Here is a 24,636-nt window from a genome sequence, read left to right as displayed (position 1 = left end):
AGTAATCCAATGTTATATTTTCTTTTGTTGATTAATCTGCCTTCTCCCTGAAAGTATTGGCTCCACATTCCAACTTGAAAAGCAGCAAGAGAAGAAGGAAGCCTGTACCCTAAACGGGGAAGTGGGGATGTGTGTTGGGGTGTGCCCGCGCTCCGCCGTGGTCTAGGGCAGGGGTTGTGCTGGATGAAATCTCTCCCCAGCCCGGGAGGGCCCTGGACAGACACTGCCCCCAAGCGTCTCTCCCAGACTCATGTATTTGCTCTCCTGAACTTTATTTTCCACTATTAAAGATGGAATGGCTGGTCTTGCAGGAGGAGGAGAGCTGCACCGCCGAGCCCTGGGGGCACTGCAGGCTGACTATGACCTTGCAGGCCTGGATCTGAACCTCCTCTTCCGGGTGGATGACCAGGGCAAGCAGCCGGTCCGCCAGTCGGGACCCATCCCCGAAGAGAGCCTCGTGCAGAGACCGCTCGTTGTAATGCCACTGCACAGCGCGGTAGTGCGGCGTGTTCCGGCCCTCACTCAGCCGCTCGGCAAACACCAGGGCTTCGAACAGCAGGCTCCCCGGCTGTGTGGCCTGGAACAGGTTCAGGAAGTTGGAGTGCACCTGTGATGGGGCAGAGACAGGATGGGACATGAAATCCAAGGGAAGTCCCAAAGTTCTTCCAACTTCCTGTTGCCTCCACTCCCCGGACACCTACATTTCAGATTCAACTACATGGGTTTTGGGGGTTTTTTCGGTGGGGGGTTTTTTTTGTGTTTTTTTTTTAGTTTCCTTTCATTGTCACTGTCTAACATCATCATACTGTGGTCATAAAACATGAGTGATTTGGTAATAATATTGATTCTAGGAAATATGATGAACTTTGAAGTTTAAGATATGGTTCATTTTTCTAAACATTGTGTGTGTTTAAGAAGCATGTGCGTTTACTCATTCTAGAGAGTTCTGGGTGTGTCTAATGGCTCAAGCTGATTCGTGTTATTTCCAGCAAGATACCCGGAACTCTATAGTTTTCGGTTTTCATCTATTCCTTGCCAGAGAGAAATTAAAATCTTCCAAATTTTCCACTGTGGTAGTAGGTGTGTCCGTTTTTCTTTACAGTTATTTAGCTGTGAGAGAGAAGGCAATCCTGCCATTTGTGACAACACGGATGGGCCTTGAGCACATAGTGGTGAGACAGAGCTGTGCCAAAGAAAGACGAATGCGCCCTGGCCGGTTGGCTCAGCGGTAGAGCGTCGGCCTAGCGTGCGGAGGACCCGGGTTCGATTCCCGGCCAGGGCACACAGGAGAAGCGCCCATTTGCTTCTCCACCCCTCCGCCGCGCTTTCCTCTCTGTCTCTCTCTTCCCCTCCCGCAGCCAAGGCTCCATTGGAGCAAAGATGGCCCGGGCGCTGGGGATGGCTCTGTGGCCTCTGCCTCAGGCGCTAGAGTGGCTCTGGTCGCAATATGGCGACGCCCAGGATGGGCAGAGCATCGCCCCCTGGTGGGCAGACCGTCGCCCCTGGTGGGCGTGCCGGGTGGATCCCGGTCGGGCGCATGCGGGAGTCTGTCTGACTGTCTCTCCCTGTTTCCAGCTTCAGAAAAATGGAAAAAAAAAAAAAAAAAAGAAAGACGAATGCTACAGGGAATCACTCTTATTGTTATGTGGAATCTGGGAAGGAGGGAAGGAAGGAAGGAAGGGAGGGAGGGAAGGGAAGGGAAGGGAAGGGAAGGGAAGGGAAGGGAAGGGAAGGGAAGGGAAGGGAAGGGAAGGAGGGAGGGAAGAAAAGAACAAAAAATAAAAGAATAGAAAATAATTCATATAAACAGAAAATGATCGCCGGGGTTGGGAGGGAAACAAGGAGAGGCTGGTACAAGAGCACAAACTTTTGGTTATAAGATGCATAAGGTTTCAGGCTTCAATGTAAAACATGGTGACTACAGTGGATAACACTCTATTAGATAATTGAAATTTGCTGAGATGTTGGAACTTAAATGTTCTCACCAAACCCCTTCCCAAAAAAAGATGTGAGGTGAGTGAGGGGTGTGTTAACTAGATGGTGGGAATCCTTCACGATGTGTGTGTATATATAGATACAGATCAAATCCCCACAATGTATACTTTAAATAACTTACGATTTTATCTGTCAATTATACCTCAATAAAACTGGGGGGGGAAAGATTTTTCTCATAATCCTATCAGAAATTGCCTCTTATATTTTGAGATTATGTTATTGGGTTTGTATAAATTGCTTTTTCCTTCTGAACCATTAATCATTATGCAGTTACTTTGTCTATTCCTAACGATGGTTTTTGTTATAAGTAACTTTTCCCTAGTATTACAGTAACTACATTTCCCCGATCGACAGCTTGTCTGGGTTAGGAGCACAGTCCTGTAGTGCAGGCTATTGCTGGTTTGATCCCGGTCAGGGCACATTCAGGAACAGATGGATGTTCCTGTCTTTCTCTCCCTCTCCCTTCCTCTCTCGCTAAAATGAATAAGAACACATTTTAAACAACTCCATTTACTTTTGTTTTGTCACCTGTGTTCCTGATTCTCGGGGTTTAGAAAGCCCCTCAAAAGAGAGGCCCTCCTTCCCAACAACAGAATCAATTGATTCTGACCCTATTGGGATCACAGAAGAGGGCGGGGTCTTCCGTGTGTCCCGTGCGTGCGGAGGCGGGAAGAGGACCAAGGCGCCCCCTCGGGGCTCAGTCTGCGAGGCGGGAAGAGGACCAAGGCGCCCCCCTCGGGGCTCAGTCTGCCTGGGGCGTCCACGGGCCTCCCGCCCCGGGAGCTGAGCCGGCTCCCAGCCGCCCGTCCTCACTTCCCTTCTCACCTGGCAGTTGAGAATGTCGTAGAGCAGATCGTTCTTCTGGGCCAGGTTGCTCAGCAGTCGTAGGGCTTGCACCTGAAGAAAGGAAGCAGCCACGCGTGAGCCGGCGGCTGAGTCTGCGTCCCCGCAGAACAGACCCGCTCGAGGCTGCACCTTCTCCCCCGCTGGAGGCTGCGCCCGGGCCGGCCACCTGTGTCAGGATGTAGTCGGACTGAAGGATCTCTATCAGGGCGGGCATCACCCGGCGCAGCTGCGGGTGCGCGAAGTCAGGCAGGCTGAGGCTGTTGAGGAGTCGGAGGCCGGCCAAGTGCAGTTCCGAGTCCCAGATGGTGGACAGCAGCTCCAGGACCTTGATGGAGTGTTCCTGGAGGGAGGGGAGGGGGGGAAAGGTCTACTGTTCTACAATGGCCCCCAGCACTGCCGCGGCCTCCGCCTCTACTCCTCCCTGCCCCGGCCCACGAGCTCGGAGCCGAACCCCATCGACGAACAAGTCCCTCTCCCTGACACTCTCAACAGCATCTGGCTGGTGGACCATTCACATATTCTTGAAATTCTTTCCTGGCTTGGCTGCTCTTCCCCAGACTTCCTTCCTGGGCCCTGGGCCCAGCCCCTTCCCCTCTCTCTCCGTGGCTCCCTAGTGCCACCGTCCGGACTGCGTTGGGTCCCACCCGTAGGCTGATGCCTTCTGAGTTTGTTTCGGACCTCTCCCTGAACTTGTCGTATCTGCGGGTGCCACTTCTGCCACTTCCCCGGAACGTTCACGAAACCTCTCTGAGGATGAACAGGCTCTCAGCCCGAGCCCGCTCCTTCCACGCCCTTCCCTGTCTCAGCTGGCCCGTCCACCTTCCTTCCCTTCCTCAGCCGAGGATCTGTGGTCCTCCCTGACCTCTCTTTCTCTCACACCCTCTCCCCAAGCCTTCAGAAAACCCTGCCGGCTCTACCTTCAAAATCTATCAACAATCAAGCCACCTCTCACCACCCGCCTCTCCCGCTCTGTTCCAGCCCACTGTTCTCCCATCCCACCGCTGTCCTAGCCTGTCTCCCGGCTTCCACCACCACCCACCCCCGAGTGCCGCTTCTGAGCAGCAGGCTTGTTCAAGACGTGCCGCTTGTCCGCTCAAGGGTGCCTAGTCCGTGGAGCGTAAAAGCTAAGGTCCTTACAGTGGTTCATAATCCGACATGCTCCACCCCTCTCCTGCTGTTTCCTCAGCCTCACCTCCTAGTCTCTCCTTTGCCTCACGGTTCCCATCACAACGGCCTCCTAGCTGTTCCCGGAACATGCCAGCTACACATCTGTTTGGGGGCTTTCGCACAGGCTGTTCCTTCTACTTAGAATGCTCTCACTCCTGATATCCGTGGCTCCCTCTTACCTCCTTCAGGACCTCCCTGTCACCTCCTACTACTAGCGCCACACCCCTCCCACCCAACCTCCCTCATGCCCCTTCTTTTTACTTTTCTCCATCGTACTATCACATGGCTAACACACTTTTTATTTTTTAATTTTTATTTTCGAATAATTATAAATTCACAGGCAATTGCAAAAAAAAAAAAAGAAAGAAAGAAAGAAAATAGTAGTTCAGAGAGGTCCTGTGTGCTTTTCACCTAATTTTCCTCAACGGTGACATCGTCCACAGTAGAACACAATATCAAAACTAGGAAATCAGGCCTGACCAGGCGGTGGCGCAGTGGATAGAGCGTCGGACTGGGATGCGGAGGACTCAGGTTTGAGACCCCGAGGTTGCCAGCTTGAGCGTAGGCTCATGTGGTTTGAGCAAAAGCCCACCAGCTTGAACCCAATGTCGCTGGCTCCAGCAAGGGGTTACTTGGTCTGCTGAAGGCCCGTGGTCAAGGCACATATGAGAAAGCAATCAATGAACAACTAAGGTGTTGCAACGCGCAATGCAAAACTAATGATTGATGCTTCTCATCTCTCTCCGTTCCTGTCTGTCCCTGCCTATCCCTCTCTCTGACTCACTCTCTGTCTCTGTAATAAATAAATAAATAAATAAATAAGCAACAAAAAAAAACTAGGAAATCAGGCCTGGTCTGCGATGGCGCAATGGATAAAGCATCAACCTAGAACGCTGAGGGCACCGGTTCGAAACCCTGGGCTTGCCTGGTCAAAGGCACGCATGAGAAACAACTACTATGGAGTTGATGCTTCCTGCTCCTCCCCTCACCCCCCTTCTCTCTCTCCTCTAAAATCAATAAATAAAAATCTTTAAAAAAAAAACAAAGCTAGGAAATTGGTATTGGTACCAAGTGTGTGTATAGTTCCGTGTCATTTTGTCACAGGTGTGGATTCATGTAACCACCGCTGAAGTTGACAGATAATCCCACCAGAACTGTCTCAGCACCACAAAGGTCTCCCTGTGGGATCCCTACAGTCACCCCTCTCCCCACCAAAACCGACTCTGACCACTGGCAACCACTAATGCGCTTTCTGTCTTATCATTTTGACATTTGGAGAATGTTACAGAAATGGGAGCATACTTCGTGACCGGCTGAGATTTCCTTCCCCTGCTCAGTATAATGCTCCTGAAGTCCATCCAGGTTGTGTGCACACCACAGTTCACTGCTTCTTGTTCCTGAGTAGGGTGCCGCGGTGCGAGCCACCCGTGTGTCCGACTATCTATCTCCTGAGACACATCTGGTTGTTTCGTTCTTGACTATTTCAAACGAAGCTCCTAGAAGCAACTGTATACAGGTTTTTGTGCAAATGCAAGGTTTCATTTCTCTAGGATAAATGTGCAGGGGTGCAATTGCTGATCTGCATGGTAACTGTAGAGTAGTTAGATTTTTTAAGAAACTGCAGACTCTTTTCAAGAGTAGCTGTCATGCCGTCTTGCATTCCCAGCAGCAATGCCTGAGAGATCCAGTTTCTCAGCATCTTCACCAGTATTTTTTTTTAGAGTTTATTTATTCATTTTTAGAGACAGAGGAGAGAGAAAGAGAGAGAAAGAAGGGGGAGGAGCAGGTAGCATCAACTCCCATATGTCCCCTGACCAGACAAGTCCAGGGTTTCGAACCGACGACCTCAGTTCACCAGCATTTAGTTGTAAGTAACTTGGAGTTCAGATTATCTAAAAGGTGTCCAGTTATATTTTATGGTGGTCTTAGTTTGTATTCCCCAATGGCTAGCGATGTTGAACATATTTTCATGGGCTTATTTGCAATTTCTGTATTGTTTTCATTAAAATATCTCTCGCCCTGGCTGGTTTGCTCAGTGGTCCCGGGTTCGATTCCCGGCCAGGGCACACAGGAGAAGCGCCCATCTGCTTCTCCACCCCTCCCCCTCTCCTTCCTCTCTGCCTCTCTCTTCCCCTCCTGCAGCCAAGGCTCCATTGGAGCAAAGTTGGCCCAGGCGCTGAGGATGGCTCTATGGCCTCTGCCTCAGGCGCTAGAATGGCTCTGGCTGCAACAGAGCAACGCCCCAGATGGGCAGAGCATCGCCCCCTGCTGGGCATGCCGGGTGGATCCCGGTCGGGCGCATGTGGGAGTCTGTCTGACTGCCTCCCCATTTCCAGCTTCAGGAAAAACAAACACACACACACACACACATATATATATATATATATACACACACACACACACACACACATATATATCTCCACATCTTCTGCCCATTTTTAATTGGATTATGTTTTTGATATAGAGTTTTCAAAGCTCTTTATAGAATCTAGATACAAGTCCTTGGTCAGAGAAGTGGTTTGCAAATATTTTCTCCCAGTCTGTAGCTTATCTTTTCACCCTCTCAACATGGTCTTTTTATTTTTTAAAGATTTTATTGATTTTACAGAGAGAAGCGGGGAGAGTGAGAAGTATCACTCATAGTTGCTCCACTTTAGTTGTTCACTGATTGCTTCTCATATGTGCCTTGACCAGGCAAGTCCAGGGTTTCAAACATGTGACCTCAGCATTCCAGGTTAACGCTCTATCCACTGTGCCACCACAGGCCAGGCTCAACATGGTCCTTCATGAAGCAAATATTTTTAATTTTGATACACTCCAATTTATCCATTTGGTGTCATTTTTTTTAAGAGAGTCAGAGAGAGAGATAGATAGGGACAGACAGGAAGGCAAGAAGGGAGAGAAATGAAAAGCATCAATCATCAGTTTTTCGTTGCAACACCTTAGTTGTTCATTGATTGCTTTCTCATATGTGCCTTGACCGTGGGCCCTCAGCAGACCGAGTAACCCCTTGCTGGAGCCAGCGACCTTGAGTCCAAGCTGGTGAGCTTTGCTCAAACCAGATGAGCCCACGCTCAAGCTGGCGACCTCGGGGTCTCAAACCTGGGTCCTTCCGCATCCCAGTCAGAGGTTCTATCCACATCACGCGTGTGGTGTCATTTTTACAAATTCTTCATCAATCCCTAGGTTCTCAATATTTTCTCTCCTTTCAAACTGCAAATCCATCCTCACCCCAGCCTTTCTTACCGGCCTTCTTGATTTTATTTTTCCCCGTAGCACTCGTCACATGAAACACAAACGCAGATCTTACTCTGTGTATAGCTCACCTTGCCCTGCTAGAAGCAGAAGTTCTACTGAAAAGTCTTTTTCCTGTTCTGTTCACTACTATGTCTCCTGTGCCCAGCACAGTGCCTTGGTGCAAAGTCAGTGCTCAATATGAATTCATTGCCCTGGCCAGGTAGCTCAGTTGGTCAGAGCATCTTCCTGATATGCCAAGGTTGTGGGTTCAATCCCCACTCAGGACACATACAAGAGACAACCAATGAATGCATAAATAAGTGGAACATAAAATCAATGTTTCTCTCTCTCCCTTTCTCTCTCTTTCTAAAATCAGTAAAAAAAAATTTTTTAAATCCTTTAGCCTGACCAGGCGGTGGCATAGTGTATAGAGCATTGAACTAGGATGCAGAGGACCCAGGTTCAAAACCCCAAGGTCGCCGGCTTGAGTGCAGGCACATCTGGCTCGAGTGGAGGCTCACCAGCTTGAGCAAAGGGTTGCTGGCTTGAGTCCAAGGTCACTGGCTTGAGCAAGGGGTCACTGGCTCTGCTGTAGCTCCCGGTCAAGGCACATATGATAAAGCAGTCAATGAACAACTAAGGAGCTACAATGAAAAATTGATGCTTCTCATCTCTTTCTCTTCCTGTCTGTCTTTCCTTATCTGTTCCTCTCTCTGACTCTGTCTCTGTCAAAAAAAAATAAAATCCTTTAAAAAATGCATATAGGCCCTTGCTGGTTAGCTCAGCAGTAGAGCGTTGGCCCGGCATGTGGAAGTCCCAGGTTTGATTCCTGGCCAGGACATAGAGGAGAAGCACCCATCTGCTTCTCCACCCTTCCCCCTCTCCTTCCTCTCTGTCTCTCTCTTCCCCTCCCGCAGCCAAGGCTCCATGGGAGCAAAGTTGGCCTGGGCGCTGAGGATGGCTCCGTGGCCTCTGCCTCAGGCGCTAGAATGGTTCTGGTTGCAAAGGAGCAATGCCCCAGATGGGCAGAGCATCGCCCCCTGGTGGGCATGCCGGGTGGGTCCCGGTCGGGCCCATGCGGGAGTCTGACTGCGTTCCTGCTTCTAACTTTGGAAAAAAATAATGCATATATGTATACATTTGTTGAATGAATAAAGAGATCTTGACTTCTGACATGCGAGATGCCTGGACCAAAGGGTAGCACTCAAGATAGGTAACCTGACAAGTTGTACCTTTGTGAGCCACATAAGAGGGAGACAAGAATCCTGGGGTGAGGACCACAGCATTCCCATGAGAACACTGCTCCTCCCGGCCCCAGCCCCAGCCCCTCGCTGCCTGCTGAGACCTGGAGGACAGGTAGGATGGGGGTTCAGGCAGACAGAACAGCGGGTGCAAAGGCCAAGGAGTAGGAGAGCATGAAGCACACGGTGTAAATGGCTGGGGTGGGAGCAGAGAGGTGGAGAGTCTCAAGGAAGACCAGGCTGGGGGGACGGGACAGACCCCTCTGGAGAGGGTAGTCTGCCTTAGGGAATGGACACGAGCTTCACCCTGGATGTGCTGGGTTAGAGGACCCCTAGGCTGTCTAAGGGGAGCAGCTGGCCACAGGCCTGGAGGTCAAGGGAGCCCCCAAGTTGTGGACAGACACAGACGAGCACACCGAGATGGCAGCCGAGGCCAGGGAGCGGCTGCTCTCGCTGGGAGAGGAGAACAGGGCGCAGGGCCTGGGGTACAGACCCCAGCAGGAGAGAAGGAACGGTGATGCCCCGGGGCTTGTGGAAAACACAGCTCCCCGGTTAAACTGGACTACAGGTGTGGGGGGGCAGGGTCTGCCTTTCTAAGCAGCTCTCTGGGCAATTCTGATAAGCTTGAGCAGCACCGTCTTTGTGAAAACAGAGGACTGAGGGATGGAGAGGCAACACAAAACTGAAGGCCCGGAGGCCTGTTCTCCCAAAAGAGGTTGATGCAAAAAACTTTAAAGTGTGGCCTGACCTCCGGTGGCCCAGTGGATAAAGCATCAAGCTAAAGCACGGAGGTCGCTGGTTCAAAACCCTGGGCTTGCCTGGTCATGGCACATATGGGAGTTGATGCTTCCTGATCCTCCCTCCTTCTCTCTCTCCTTCTCTCTCTCCTATATCTAAAGTGAATAAATAATATCTTTTTAAAAATCTTTAAAAATAAAATCTTTCAAAAACATTAAAGGGCTGGGGAGGAAATGACGCCGCGGGAACACGCACGCAGCGGGGGCGGAGGGGGCGCACTGACGGAGCCCTTTCCCCCAGACGGTCCGCTCCGGCATGCACGCCCTGGAGGAAGTCTCCCGTGTCCACAGGGAGATTTATGTGTACAAGAATGTTCACGGCTCAGTGAGCAAACCACTCCAACGCCTGCCCCGGGGCACGTGGATAAAGAAACCCGCAGTGGGAAAGAAGGACAGAGCTAGTAGCCACATTGGTCAGGACGAACCTCAGTGCCCAGGAGATAAGGCCTACCATGCCGTGCAAACGGCATCCTTCCAGATACAGGAAGCTTAAAAATGGGCCAAACTGGATTTTACCTACTAATTGTCCGCTTTGCCTTTATGTGGTAGGCAGACAGACATGAGCAGAGAAAGGACTATAGGCCGGGTACAGAAGGCCACCAGGACAGAAAGCCCCGGAGCCGAGCAACAGTCAGAACTAGGAAAACAAGGAAAACAAGGACCCCGCCCCCCACCCCCCCAGAGTGACCTTTCCTCCCTTAGCTGGTCACGTGGTGTAGACCTCCCGATTTCATACTGCTGGTTATGGGATTCGGACCCCCCCCTGACCTTTCCTCCCCTGGCATATTGCTGGTCATTTATTTGGTTCAGACCCCCTTAGAGAAGGTTCCCTCTCTAGCAAGCAAGCCAGAGAACGGGGCTTAAAGATTAACCCCTGGAGATAACATCTAGACCTCAGTTAAGTTTCGGCTCCGGATCCAGAAAAGCAGCAAAGCCAGACAAAAGAAAGACTGACCTCAGGGACCAGCTGCACTAAGGACCCTGTGCCCGGCACTTGGGCACCGACCAGTCATGACCCTAAAAGAACACACCTGGAACGCTAACGCATATGCTCTTGAGGTCAGCCCCTAGGACCTCCCCTACAATCCCCATCCTTAAAATCCCTTAGGACTGAGATTGCAGGGGGCTCTCCCTTCCGGACCACACCCACCCATGTCTCCCCCTCCTCCTCCTCCTCTCCTTCCTCCCAGGCGCGGTTTCCCTGCCTCTCTTTCTCCGAAGCTCTAAGGCAGTGGTAGTCAACCTGGTCCCTACCGCCCCCTAGTGGTAGTCAACATGGTCCCTGCCGCCCATTAGTGGGCGTTCCAGTTTTCATGGTGGGCGGTAGCGGAGCAACCAAAATATAAATAAAAAGATAGATTTAACTACAGTAAGTTGTTCTATAAAGATTTATTCTGCCAAACATAGCGAAAATCCGACATAAAGTACTTGGTAAGTAATTTTTATTATATGTTTTAACTTGCTGTAACTCTGCTTTATAAATTTTATAAAGTAAAGTGACTTCCCTACTTTATAAATCACCATGACTGTGGAACCAGTGGGCGGTTAGAAAATTTTACTACTAACAGAGATACAAAAGTGGGCGGTAGGAATAAAAAGGTTGACCACCCCTGCTCTAAGGGATCCCAGGAGACTTGCAACCAGGGGAGCAGTGGGCAGTGGCAGCTCGTCCCTGGCTGACCCCCTGCACCTGTCTCCAAGGTCCCCTTCTCTCTAATTTTCTTCCTGCGCGGCCAAAAAATTCTTTACTTGCGGCCCTGTGTCTCTTGATGGGATCCGTTCTCTCAAGAAGACAAGAACTGAGGTCTCGTCGCCCCCCCCCCCGTAACACCGCTACCATACAAGAGGGTCCGTGCGGGCACAGTAACACCGCAAAGACATCACGGACCTGATGAGCAAAAATGCCAGGGAACGGTCCTGTGGCTGGGGCCGGGGAGGGGCCTCTCGCCCATCGGCCCGTTCTAGTTCTTAGCCCGAGTTCTGGTGATGCCTGTTCTGTGTTACTGTTCATTCTTTCTACTGTCCACAAACGAAGTGTTCGTAAGTTTTAAATACTGATTTTCAGCGGGGAGAGCTAGACCGTTTATTCGAGAGAAGTTGGGAGGTCAAGGAAGAGGGGTTTTTGTTGTTGTTGTTGTGCTTTTTAAGATGGGAGGGACTAGAGCGAGCAGAATACAAAGGCAAGGAGCAGGGGCGGTCACATCAGAGAGGGCCGGGACACGGACACGGGATGAGAACCACCACGGAGACGAGCATTGACACTGACCGCAGGCAGGAAAGGACCTGCGTGGAAGCCAGTAAAGCTGAGGCCCCGAGAGCAGGAAGCCGGGGTGGGGGTTCGGGTGTGGAGAATGACATTTGGGGGACCAGATGTTCTCCTCAGGGGCCCAGCCACCAGCCTTCGTCCCCGGTTTCAGGCACAGAGCTCCTAAAATCCTTGTAGTCTCCAGATTGGAAGGGCTTTCGTTATTCACGGGGATTCCCTTCCCGTCACCTCTGGGTTTATGCTAATGAGATGACTCCTGGCATACGTCCAGATAGCGTCTGGATGGAGGGGGGGGGGGGGGACAGAAAAGACCAAACCTTGGTTTACGGGTTGAGACTTTGAGCCCCATCCCTGACCTCGGGGGAGGAGGGACAGGACTAGAAATTGAGTTCAGTTCCCCATGGCGATGATCCATCGATCCCGCCTCCAGGGTGAAAGCTCCAGAAAGACCCCCCAGTGACCGGTTCAGAGAACTCCTGGGTTGCACACGCTGAGGTGCCTGGAGGGAGGCGAGCCACGGGAAGGCCTAGAATCTGACCTTTGCCCCCATACGTCCCCCTACGCATCTCTCCCCCTCGCTGCTCCTCCGTGGTAGCCTTTAGAATAAACCAGCAAAGGACAGCAGGGTTTTCTTCAGTTCCGAGTCATGCCAGTAAACCATCAAGCCTGTACAAGGAGGCCGTGGGGACCTCCGAATTCATAGTCGGCCAGTGAGAAGCGCGGGGACTGGTGACCAGCATCTAAAGCGGGGGCCGGCGGGTGGGAGTAAGCACTTAACCCTGAGTCAGCACTGGAGTGAAGCGTAGAACACCTGGTTGGGGTCAGAAAGAACGGGGGGGGGGCTCTCTGCTGCTTGGGGCTCTGAAATACTCCTAGAGCCCCAGGTCAGTTCCACCCTGAGAGTCAAAGGCTTTCCACGACCCTGCTGGGAATCTGACCACTATTCCCCCACTTATTTCCAAGGAAAAGCCTATTTCTGGGTCAATAGACTCAGACCCAAACAAACTCCTGGAACCTGACCACTTATCCCATGCCTGTTAAAGGACCCATGGACTATGGGCGTCCTGTGTACCCTGCCCCACCACGTACATGCCCCTAGGCTCACCTGAATTTTGAGCTTGAATTTTCTGAAGCCAGAGAAAGCTTTGAGTGTGTTCAGAGCTTGGGTTTTGACACTGTTGTCCTTGTCATCCAGCATGCAGCCCACCAACATAATGTCCTCAGTAGTACAAGCAGAAGCCTAGGGTATATACCGAAGAGATCAATGGAAGAGGCAGGAGAAGTGGGTGTCCTAGACCCAGTGTCCGTCCCCCCCCCGCCATGTCACCAAGACCCCTCCGCACAATCCCTCCCACTCTCATCAACCAGAGACAGGTCCCAGGACACAGTCTGGCCAGTCAAGGGGGCAGGATCGGCTGGAGACCCCGGGGACTCCAGCTGAGCAGGAGGACCCGCCAGCCCCCTCTCCTCACCTCGGCCTCCAGCAGGTACACACAGCGTGTGATGCTGTGCAGGATCATGCTCTTGGCGTACTCGTCCTGCTTGTGCTCCAAGGAGTTGAGGAGCCGCCGAAGCTCGCCTGAGTCCCGACCGTGCCGCTCGCGCTCGATGGCCAGGCCTAGACAGCAACCCAGCCCAGGTCAGGCAGGCTGCTGCGGGGACCCAGCAGGGATGAAGGAATGGTACTAGGAAGGGGAGGGGAGGACCTGGGGACACAGCTGCTTTGCCTTTGCAGAAGAGCCTTCTCTCTCTACGCAGGACCACCAGGTACAGTGGGCCAGGTGTGCATTGCTCAAGGCACCCTAGCTATTGCTCTGTAACCGCCATCCTAAACATCGCCGTTCCCAATAGTGACTGTAACAAGTTCCTGGCACCTGCAGTGTCACGGAGCATCCCATCATCATTGGTACGTGGCAACAATATGCTAGCAGATGGTGATAAAACGCCTTGCAGAATGGGTGCCTCTTTCTACTTTGCCCAAAGTTGTCCTATGAACTAGGGGAGGCTCTGGGCAGGGAGGTTCCCCAATTCTCCCTTGCGGACCCCAGCTGCTGCCCGATCCCCACGCGGTGGCGGCATGCTGGCAGCCACAGCGGGCGGAGAAGAATGTGAAGACCAGTCAGATGGAGTCCGGAGGCTCCCCTTCAGGTGCTGCTCACCACCCAGGCCCCCTGAGCCAGGGTGGCTTTCAGGAAATGGAGAAGAGAAAGAGGAAGGAAGGAGAAACTTGGAGGAGTCACCTTTGGGCCCCTCCCACACTAGAGGCCCCAGGAGCGGGCGCCTCCGGGGGCTGAGCCTGTCCCCAGGGCCTGGGCACTCACGGGCAATGCAGGTGGGCGAGGCGGTGGAGAGGGGCGGCTGGCACTTCATGCCAGCCCTGACGGCCTTGTAGAGCAGGTAGACGGCCGTGGCACCCGTGGCCAGGCCCACTACGCTTTTGCGAATGTCCAGCTGCTTCAGGTACTGCTGGACCTGCTGCTTTCCCATGTCCTCAGTACCACCATGCGCCCCGAGGGAGCTAGGCCTGGGGTACTGGGTAAGAGCCTTCCGGAATCAGAACTCTGGCAGGGCCAAGAACCGGAATCAGAACTCAGGCAACAAAGGAAACTAGAGAAATGGTGGGGTGGAGGGTGGTTGGGAAACAGGGCAGCCAGGGTGCTTGGGAGAAGAGCCTTAGTCTACAGGCTGCAGGAAATGAAGGTCAAGACTCGACAGGAATAGAACATCTGGGGCGGGAAAGATCTGCACACCCCCTTTTCTCCCAGGGAGCCAGGTTGGTGGGGCCCCGGCGGTGGCTTTGGACGCTGCCTTTCTGCCATTAGAGGGCAGCAGAGGCCCAGTTTCTGGGCTGGGCCTTTGGAAGTTTCTGGGAGGAGGGTTTGGGGTGTGCCCAGCGGCTGCCCCAGTTCTCTCACTTCTCTGGCCCTTCTGTCTTCCATCTCTTCACCATAGATCCACTGCTGGCCTTGGGTGCGTCTGCAGCAGGCCCCCCCTGGAAGGGGGGACGCACTCTATAAAGTTCAGTAGGGTCTTGAGGCAAATCCATCATCTCCCAGCGTTTGCACGATCTCCTACAGTGTACACTGACCTGTGCGACCAATGGTCTTCTTTTCTTGAGAGAGAGAGAGAGAGAGAGAGAGGGAGGATGGGAGAGAGGTGAGAAGCATCAACTCTTTGTTGCAGCAACAAGTTGTTCATTGATTGCTTTCTCAATATGTGCCTTGACTGGGGGGGGGGGTGTCCAGCACAGCAAGTGAGCCCTTGCTCAGGCCAGCGACCTTGGGCTTCAAGCCAGTGACCTTTGGGCCCAAGACAGCAACCATGGGGTCATGTCTATGATCCCACGCTCAAGCCGAAGACCCCACACTCAAGCTGTTGAACTCACGCTCAAGCTGGCGACCTTGGGATTTTGAACCTGGGTCCTCAGCATCCCAGGCCAACACTCTACCCACTGTGCAGCTGCCTGGCCAGGCACAACCAAATGCTCTTGAGGGCGGCTGTCTGCATCTCCAACATCCAACACAGTCCTGTACTTAGCAGGTGCTCAAATCATGACTCCGTCATTCTTTGAAGACTTGAGGGTGAAACGGTGGCAGAGAATCTGGACACAAGGGCTTCAGGCCCATTTAACCAGTGTGACCCTGGAGGAGGAAGGGAACTGGGCTTGCCTGGGTCTCAGGTTCTGCATGTGTAACCTGAGGAGATCCCGATGTACCATTCTAAATCTCCAGGACGTTGCCTTGAGCGTGGGGTCGCCAGCTTGAGTGTGGGACCATAGACATGACCTCATGGTCACTGCTTATGCCCAACGTTGCTGGCTGGCTCACTGGCTTGGCTGGAACCAATATGAGAAAGCAATCAATGAACAACTAAGGTACTGCAAATATGAGATGATGCCTCTCATCTCTCTCCCTTCCTATCTGTCTGCCCATTCCTGTCAGTCTGTCTGTATAAACAAAACAAACAAACAAATAAATAAAATTCCAGGATCAAAGTTTGGGTAGGTCTGTGCCTTTAAACCATGGGGGCCTAAACCTGTGAGTACTGTGTCTCCACCTCCCGCCACCCCCAGCACGCACACAGAGCAGGACAGGGATTGAGGCCTTCTCTCCAGTCAGGAGATGCCGCCAGCCTGGAAGATGAAAGCCCAACCTCGGTCACCACTAGGATGGGGCAAGCGAGGCCAGACCCTTTCCTTCTCCTCCTCCTCATGTGACCACAGCTGCTGGCACAGAACCAGGAGGTGACAAGCCCCACACCAGGCCCCTGTGCAGAGCCAGGGCCGAGCATTCTGCACCAGGACAGGGCTTCATCTGCCCGGCCGTGAGTTCCTGCTGGAAGGCTCTGGGTCCCGGGCCGACCTGGGCTTGAAGGAGATGGGGAGTTAGGAGAGCAGCCCCTCAAGGATGCCACAGCCAGCTGGCCTGGCCACCAGAGCCTTCGTTCATCACACTGGGCCCCAGGCAGCACTCTGACATGGCCATTCTCTTCGTTCTGCTCTGTGACCCTCACACCCTAAGCAGACATGGCGCTCACATGTTTTTTAAAAGGCCTCCAAAGGAGAACTCTTTCTTGGCTCTAATCTAAGGCCTTTCTGCTGCTACACCTGAAGCCCATTTCCTTTGGTTCTGCCCTCAGATGATTCAAAGGGATCAGAGGCAGAGACTTCCCAGTGTGACATATCACTAGTTCCTAGCACAACAGAAAAATAAAGAGAAATATCCGCTTGCTACTGTAAAGTCGATGACTGTCCTTTCTGGGGAATGACCGCATTTGATTCAGATGATGTCTTTCTTAGTTTGAGGAGATTTAAAATATACTCGCAGGCCCTGGTCAGTTAGCTCAGTCAGTTAAGAGTGTTGTCCTGAAATGACAAGGTTGTGGGTTCGATCCCCAGTCAGAGTACACACGGGAAGCAACCAATGAATGTACGACTGAGTGGAACAACAAATGAATGCTTCCCTCCCCCCCCCTTCTTCTCTCTGTCTTTGAAAAAAAGAAAAATTAAACCCTGGCCAGATAGCTCAGTTGATCGGAGGGTCCTCCTGGAGAATGCAGAGGTTGCCGGTCCGACTCAGACAGGGCACACACAGGAGCAGCTCGCTGTTTCCATCTCTCTCCCTGCCTCTCTCTCAAAATAAATAAATAAACACATGCACTTGCTTTATGAAATTATGGTAGCTGTGCTTTAAATATTCTTTTTAAAATGTAGTTTGCAAATTACTTTATTGATTGATTTTAGAGGGAGAAAGGAAGGGAGGGAGAGAAAGACCGATTTGCCATTCCACTTATTGATGCATTCCTATATGTGCCCTCACCAGGCGTTGAACTGACAACCCTCGCATATAGGGAGGACATTCCAGCCAACTGAGCTACCCCCCCATACACGTTGTTGGCCCCAAGTTTCACACCTGCCCTCCCCAGGGCAAAAGGAAGGGGCTGCCCCCGCCATCTGCACCAGTTTTCTGCCTTCGGCTGGAGTTCCATCCTGTTAGGTGCAGTTTGGTTCGGTGAGCGAGTCGGCTCCTGCCGGACTGCCAGACCTGAAGCCAGCTGAGTCACTGCTTTAGCTTCTCGGTTTCTTCATGCTGCCTTCACCCCATCAGTAAAGTGGGAACAATGCCACCTACATGATGCAGGGCGGAGGGGCTTGTTTGTGGGGATAAAGATTAAGTACTGAGAACAGTGCCCAGCACATCGAGTTCACCAACGCTATGATTATAGTTACTATTTTAATCAGGTTTCACCCGTTATAAAAACGTTGGGCATGGGAAGGCTGTGAGCACATGATGGTGGGCCTCCACCAGCTACACACCATTCAGCCCCTGCCACTCACCCTCCACCCCTCCCACCCCAGTCTTCTTCAGCCTAATCGAGCTCAACTCCTGTAACCCATTGAACTGCCTTGAACAATTCCGAATTCGAGGAATCTGAGAAACCTAATATGATACAGAGGGCCTAATGTGCAGGATAGAGTTCTAGGTCATTCCAGAAGGGGACTCTGGAGGGGCCCAATGCTTGCGAGCACTGAAGCTAAGGGCAAGGAAGATTACTTTATTCGCATGAAAAGCCTTTGGAGTCCGACCGGCTTGAGTTTGGGCAAATTCCACAATCCGAGTCTCAATTTCCTCCTGCGGAACACGGGTCTATTAATACCTACCATTACCGGGAAGTGCTGCAGTCAGGAATCAATGTGTTATGACTCGGTGCACACGAGACGTTCAGCACGTGCGAGCTTCCCCCCCCCCCACCCCACCCCACCCCACCCCACCCCACCCCACCCCGCGCACAAAGCCAGAAGCAGAGAGGAAAGGATGGGGGGCCGGGCCCCGTCGAGGATCCCTCACTCTCCGAGCCTGGCCCCTCCCCAGCCAGCTCGCACCCCGGCCCAGGAGCAAGATTCGGGGGCCTCCCGGCGGCCGGTTGCTCTCTCGAAGGCGTAGGGACCGCGAGCGGAGAGGGCGGCGCCCCCAGAGGAGGAGGATCGGGCCGGGGTGGAGGCCGCGCCTTTCCCCGCCCGGGGCCTCCCTCTCGCCCTCCCTCTCCGTCTACCTCGCCCCCCCGCCCCCCTCCGCGCGCATCCGGCGACGGGCACAGGATGTTCTTTCGCGCTGGTTCCCCACACCCCCCCGCGCCCCCGCTCTCACTTTCCCTTCGCTCCCCCTCCCCCACCCCCGGAGCCTTAACTCCTTCCCTCCCGCGCTCCGCAGCCCCCTGGGACACCAGCCTTCCCACGCAACCCCACCCCAGGAGCCCGAGGACTGCCCCGGGAAGGGAGGACCTGGGCTGTGCTGGGCTCGGGTTCTCGGGATCCAATGGCTGGCCGGGGGTGAAGGGGTGGAGAGGGGCCCCCGGGCCAGAAGCCGGCCGGCACCTTCCCGGCCCCTCCAGTTCAGCGCTGCGGAGGGTGTTGCGTGTGTGTAACCGCACTCCAGGGAGCCACGCGCCCAAGTGGGGCGCCCCGCTGGGCGTCATTAGCTCCAGGCCTGGCGGAGGCGGGAAGAAGGTCAAGGACCCCAACTTTACCCTCTCCCCTGGTTGGGATAAGGGGCCTGGGCCTCCCGCAGGGGACGGAGGGGACGCCCCTCAGGGTAACGTCACTGTTGTCAAGGCAACCGGGGCGGGGAAGCGAACTGGAGCAGGCGAGATGAGACCTTCGAGAAAGAAGGTTTCCAGCGACATTAGCACTCCGGTGGGGGTGGAAGGGGGCGGGGGGCGGGCTTTTCAATCTTTCCTTATTCATTCGCTGGTGGAAGGACAGGTTGTGTTTGCTGTTTCATTCAACAGTTCATTGAGCTTGATCTAGGCTTGAGGCCATGGTTAGGCACTGGGTGGCCCAGGCCCCTACGGGTTGAGTTAGGGTAGGTTAGCCAAATATCCGGGGTTACTTCCATAGTAAGACTGTAATTATAAATGATGTTCCTTTTCATGCTTAAGTGTCTTGGGGCGTGTGTGTGTGTGTGTGTGTGTGTGTGTGTGTCAGTTAGTTAGGGAACCTTGTCGGGAAATTCAGGGAAGGCTCCAACCTATTTTCTTCTCACTATGCAACGGGCACTGCCTGGGCATTCTCTGTCATCTTTGCCCCTCATTCCGCAAGTATCACTACAGCCTTTTACAGATGAAGAAACTGGCCCAGAGAGGTTGAGAAACTTGCCCAAGGCCAAACAACTTAAGTGTTGGAACCAGGATCCAAACCCAAGTTTATGTGGCCTCCAAAGTTTGATGGTCCCATCCCATCTTGTGCTTCCCTATTAAAATAAATAGATATTAAATAAATAAAGACAGTTCATTGCCATAAAGGAGTTTATAATCTACAGGGTTGAAAGTACTCTAAGTAATAACTTCAGCTAATAACTAAATAAAATATTGAAAGCGTTTGAAGGCAGCTCGTACGGATCAGAGAGGGAAGTTGATAGCAAAATGGCCAAAGTGGGGCGGCGATCACCAGAACATTCCGACAGGAGGCAGATTTTGAGCTGGGTTAGGAGGTGGTGGTTTGGGGGGGGGGGCAGGCGTGTGTGTATCAGGGCGTGTCTGTGTTGTGTGTGATATGCTTGCTGCCAAGAAATAGAACAATCTAAGGGCATCAAACCAGGGACCCAGGGCTAAGCAGGCTGGAATCTCCAATGGCAAGATCCCACTGTAAACCCAAAGCCGCTGCTTTGCGTGCACTGACCCTACTGCCTCCCACCTCCTGAGTGGGTTTATTTCTTAGTGGAGCAGAGGCTCCCAGCAGGCAGCCGCACGCACCCCACTCAGCACGCAAGGTCTCTGCCCTTGGTATTTGGCTCAGACTTGGATGTCGGCTTCTCCCTTCCCCACCTCTCTCTGAAGATTTTGGGAAATGAAAAATGGCGGTTCCTCAAAACAAAAGGGCCTGAGGGAGCAGCAGGAAGCCAACAGACTTGATGGGACTGGAAAACCAAGTCTGGAGAGAGAACTGTCAGGGTGAAAAAAGAGCAGTCAAACTGATGGGTCCTTTTGCTGCCCTCCTGCTCTGTGCCAGCTCCGGGCTGGACTCTGTGGTCCAGGCATACCATGAATGAATTGGGTCCCTTCAGATGGAACATACGGGTTTGAAGTTGGTGCACCCGGTGCACTTGATGAGGGGTCCCAGATGGGTAACGTACACAATAAACCGTCTGAGAAAGACTGTTCCAGCAGGGTGTTTAGGAGGAAGGAAAATCCTGGGCAGAAAAGGGCAGTGTGGCAGCTGCTGTGGGAATCTGGGCCAAAAGGAAGAATCTACGAGGTTGGAGAGGACGGGGTGACAGAAAAATAACAATGCATCTAGTAATAAAAGCAACAAAGAAGAATTTGGTCATAGATCAGATATTGGATGGTGAAGGAGAGAAAATAGTTAAAAATCAATCCACCATCATGGTGATTTGGGGGGACAGCAGGGTCGTGTTGGGCAATGCAGAGACGCCGGTGTGAAGAACACGAGAAGTTCGGTCACTTCTAGGCCATGTGAGCGCAGGTGTCCTGACGGCCCCTGAGCTTGGAGACAGAGAAGTCCGGAAGGGCTGCATTGGGAGAGTGGGTCTGTTACTACAGGTGTGCAAACAGCTTCAGGACAAGCACTGACCTGGGATATCAGGGGCAGATTTCATACATCCAGTAGAAGTTTGAGGTCAAGGACAGGGAAGTTACCTCCTGACTGGGAGATTCCAGGAGTGCTGGCTGGGCAGGCAGGTGCGTGGGAAGTATGCCTGTGCGCGTGGGAAGGTGGTCTGTGGCCCAGACCTGTGCCGGCATCCATCCCCACACCTCTGGCTACAGAGGGTGCCAGAGGTGCCATCAGATGAGCCTCTGGGATGTAAGGCGCTTCAGCAGCCTAGGGTCCCTCCCCCAGCCCCACCCTTGAAGGCCCTGAAGCCCTGGCCTGTTCTGACTGCCAGGGCCTTTCCTGGAACTCAGCAGAGGACGGAGCCCCTCCCTGCCTGCCCTGGCACACGCGAGGCACAGCGTGTCCTCTGGGGTACCTTGCAGACACCCCAGTTGGCTGGGGTGTGGGACAGGTCCCGCCCTCCAGGAAGAGTCCTGCTCTAGGCTGCCATCTGAGGTCCTGGCCCTGGTTCATGCTCACGGTGCCCCCCCCCCCAGACCACAGGGTACAGCAGGTACAGAGGAGGAAGCTCTGTGGCTAGATGGCAGGATTCGTGGGTCTTTGTTGTGGCTTTGGGTAGGAGGGTGGGTAAGGCAAAAATGCAGGGTCTCAGGCTTCCTATCACCTCCCACCTGCTTCTCCCTCCCTCTGAGGAAATCTTCAGGGGCCTGGTGGTTTTCAGGGGTGGGGACAGGAACACACTGAACTCTGGGTCAGCCAAGGACAGAGATGGGGGAGGTCTTTTTGCCCCATATCCCATTTCTCCCAGAATTCTCTTCCTGGGCTCCTGACCACCCTAGAACAAATTTCCACCTCCATCTGCAACGGAGTTACATCGTCCAGAGGCCTCCCAGAATGGTGCGGTTTGGAGGAAATTGGACATGCATCCAGCAGCTGTAAACCCGGCCACACCTGCTGGTGGGGTGAGGGAGTGCCCCTCCCACGTGGGCAGAGCCTGCTCTGCTCAGGCTGGGGCTTGTGAGCCGCTGTAATGGAGGGGCGAGACGCCAGAGGCGTGCGCCAAGCGGCCACGTGGAGGTCCCGAGCGAGCGACAGGCAGGGGCGGGAGCCGGAACCGGAGCCAGCCGTGAGTTCGCCCCTCCCGCTTGAGAGTCGGTCGTCGCTGACCGCAGGCTGCAAGAGCGGTTTATCTGGTGAGTGAGCACACCCACTTACCCAGCTGCTGAGTCAGGCTGTTCTCGCTCCCCGCTCGCCGCCCGCTCGGGACATTGTGTTCCAGCCCCGGCGCGCTGGCAGCGGGCCCAGGCGCTCACACCAGCCTCCTCGCCCTGTTTGTGCTCGCGGCTTGCGCTCGGCGCGCAGCCTCCCCGCCGCAGCAACCGGCGGGCGCGCTGGGGCCGGGGCCGGGGCCGGGCGCGGGTCCCGGGGACGATCGGGGGTGGCCGTGCAATCCCAGGGACGCGCGCCTCGGCCTGGGGCCCCCGCAGCCTGGCACGATCACCAACCTTAAAGAGCACCCAGACCTATCCATCCCCCACCTGAGCCCTGGTGGGGAAGCCCAGGCGCGTGGGGCCTGGAGTAGCACAGTGGGGGGGCGGGAGCGGACAGGTGGTGCAGCTCCATCCGGGAGAAGGAGCCACTGGGCTCCACCGGAGCTCGGCCCAGGAGTCGGCTGGTGGCTGGCTGGGAGCGCGCCGGCCCCAGACTTGGGAGACCTGGGATGCGGTCACGTGACAACGGAAGCCGGTTAGAGGGGGCTGATTCGAGCGATCCCCCGAAGGAGTTCTTCGGCTCCTTTCCAGATCCATGCTTCACACCAGCCTGGAGACTGCAGGGACTCCCAGGAGCTGGCAAAGCAAGCCCGGCCCTTTGGGGTAGTTTGGGAACCCCCTGGAAGGACGCCAGGAATGGGAAGCGCCCAGTCACTGATGGGTGGGAACAATAGTAGGGTGGAGGAAGACAGGCCCCAAACAGGAGCCCCGACTCCTCCCTTGGTTCACCCCCAAAACCAGATGTATTCAGAGTCACGTTTTCTCCTTACCCATCCATCCTTCTGCAGAAAGATAGCACTGGGTGCTGGTCTGGCAGGTTCCTCCGGCTCCAGACAGGGACTCACATACTGAGCACCTAACGCATGGAAGGCTCGCTTGGGTCTTTAAATTAAAATTTAAAAATTAAGGCACAATTCCTAAAGTCCTTTGTTTTTCCTCCTTCCCACCTCACGGTTGGCGGTGCCATTTGCCACGCCAGGAAAAGCCAGACTTCCATGTCTACCCATCTTCACCAGCTCCAGCTCAGAGAGCCTGGTTGGAACAGTGCCAGCCCCGTCTGCCGCCTCTGCCCTCGGAAGGCCCAGCACACTGGTCTGTACCTTTCCGCACAGCACAGCGTGTGGCCCGTCTCATATTCTGGAGATCTGTTTACTAATCCTGTTCTTCTAACCAGATTAGAAAGGCCTGGAGGCAGAAAGCAAGTCTGGGCCTTTGAGGCCTCCCCCATCACTCCCTCAGCGCATCCCCCACAGGCCAAGCTGGGCCCTGGAGTGGACGTTCAATACATGTTGGGTGTATTGAAATGATTTCCTGCCCTTGGGCAGTTTGCAGGCCAGTTGAAGAGACAAACACACAGTGTGTGAGGTTAAATAATAACCCAGACCAGCAGGTGGTGAGTACCAAATGTTTGTAAGAGCCATAAGGACAGAGCGGGAAGGAGGGGGTGATACGGAGAGGAAGATCTCCGGAGGTTCTAGGCCTTGACCTGTGTCTGTGGAGGAGGAGAGAGGAGGCGTGGAGGTGACTCACACGGGCTGATCTCACAGACCTGCCTCCCTGCTAGGCACTTGACATGCATTATCTCTAATATTGAAGGGGTGGGGGGTAAGTTTGGAAAAAGTGGAGGGGACAGTGCCCAAGCCAGACCTGCCCAGAGCCAACCAGAGCTTAGAGGCAGCTTTGGCTACGGGCTCCCCACCCTCAGTCCCTGGGCACTGTCTGTCCCCTGGCCTGCCACACCTATACACTACACCCAGGAGGGCTGCCCAGCACTGCCCGGCTCTGGATACACTCTGGTCCCACCCTGCTGAACAACTGGGCTGTGTGACCTTGGGCAAGGCACTTCCTTCCCTACACCTCGCTATCATCTGGACCTCCACTGGAGCACTCACAGGCTGTGACTCGGAGTCCCAGCATTGCCACCCCGCACGTTATGTTACCTGGGCTGCTGTGGCTGGCTGCTGCCCCAGAACCCCTCCCCACCCCACCCCCACCCCTGCTCCTCGCTCCCTCCCCGTCTGGAGCTGCTAAGTACATCGGGTACAGAGTGTGAGCAGGGATAGTAGGTTTCCTGTGGTTGCAAAAGCAACAGCGGGACTTTCCCGGCAGAGCGGGCTGTGGGAGAAGTGGGGGAGGAGGAAGCAGAGCCAACCTCGAAGGAACCTCCGCTCCCTTCCCTCCCATCCTCGGAGCTCCCAGCTCTCAAAAAGGCTGGTACAGTTTGTTACGCCGCCGAGGCTGGAATGTACCGTGTGTTTCGTATGGCCTCTGTCCAGGGCTACACTGGCCGCTTTATATTTATACTTCCTTCTTCTTCGGCCCTGGCAGACTGCTGTCCGTCACCCCTGCCCGCAGTCTGCCCACCTCCCACCTGACCACCTCCCCCAGCCCACTGTGGGTCCTGCTTGGGCTCTGAACTCTTGTAGGAGGGATGCAGAGAAAGCCCGGGAGGAAAGAAGTTGGATTCTGGAAGTGTGAAGCCCCCAGCCTCCTTTCTCTCGCCCCATCACCCAGCCCTGAAACTACCTCCCAGGCCGTGGGTGCCCTGCGTTAGGTCTGAAGGTTCTATGGTGGGCCTGTGAGGTTGACCCGCCACTCCTTGCCACCCGAGCACTTCAGTGGTTCTTGATTCCAGCTAGGCTTGTGAGCTGAAGGCTCTATTTAGCTTGCCCCCTCCTCAAAAGAAAAAAATAATAATTGGCAGACATGCTAATCCATGACCCTTCCCCATCAGTCACAGAGAACA

The 24,636-nt window shown here is 54.0% G+C and overlaps 1 protein-coding gene across 4 annotated transcripts; it reads right to left on the bottom strand.

Moving 5' to 3' along the window:
* Nucleotides 1–214: 214 nt before the first annotated feature.
* On the bottom strand, nt 215–23,237 carry ARMC12 (armadillo repeat containing 12). Of its 4 annotated transcripts, XM_066235243.1 has the most exons (8): nt 22,661–22,748; nt 17,603–17,680; nt 13,790–14,661; nt 13,022–13,167; nt 12,655–12,789; nt 3,008–3,181; nt 2,821–2,892; nt 215–607 (listed from the first exon to the last, which is right to left on the bottom strand). In XM_066235243.1, exons 3-8 carry the CDS (start codon nt 14,034–14,036, stop codon nt 272–274), a joined length of 1,110 nt encoding a protein of 369 aa, XP_066091340.1. In that variant the 5' UTR covers nt 14,037–14,661; nt 17,603–17,680; nt 22,661–22,748; the 3' UTR covers nt 215–271. The 4 variants fall into 4 exon arrangements, 1 of the variants encoding a protein (XP_066091340.1); XR_010726065.1 differs by lacking the exons at nt 215–607; nt 2,821–2,892; nt 3,008–3,181; ... (2 more) ...; nt 13,790–14,661; nt 17,603–17,680 and adding exons at nt 19,335–20,575; nt 22,838–23,237 and having other exon boundaries at nt 22,661–22,746; XR_010726059.1 differs by lacking the exons at nt 215–607; nt 2,821–2,892; nt 3,008–3,181; ... (2 more) ...; nt 13,790–14,661; nt 17,603–17,680 and adding exons at nt 19,335–20,575; nt 22,991–23,232 and having other exon boundaries at nt 22,661–22,746.
* Nucleotides 23,238–24,636: the final 1,399 nt, after the last annotated feature.

The sequence above is a fragment of the Saccopteryx bilineata genome, chromosome 1, assembly GCF_036850765.1.
Source record: "Saccopteryx bilineata isolate mSacBil1 chromosome 1, mSacBil1_pri_phased_curated, whole genome shotgun sequence".
Taxonomy (NCBI): Eukaryota; Metazoa; Chordata; class Mammalia; order Chiroptera; family Emballonuridae; genus Saccopteryx; species Saccopteryx bilineata.
Note: the sequence above shows the minus strand (reverse complement) of the source record. Positions and strands in the feature narration are given on the sequence as shown.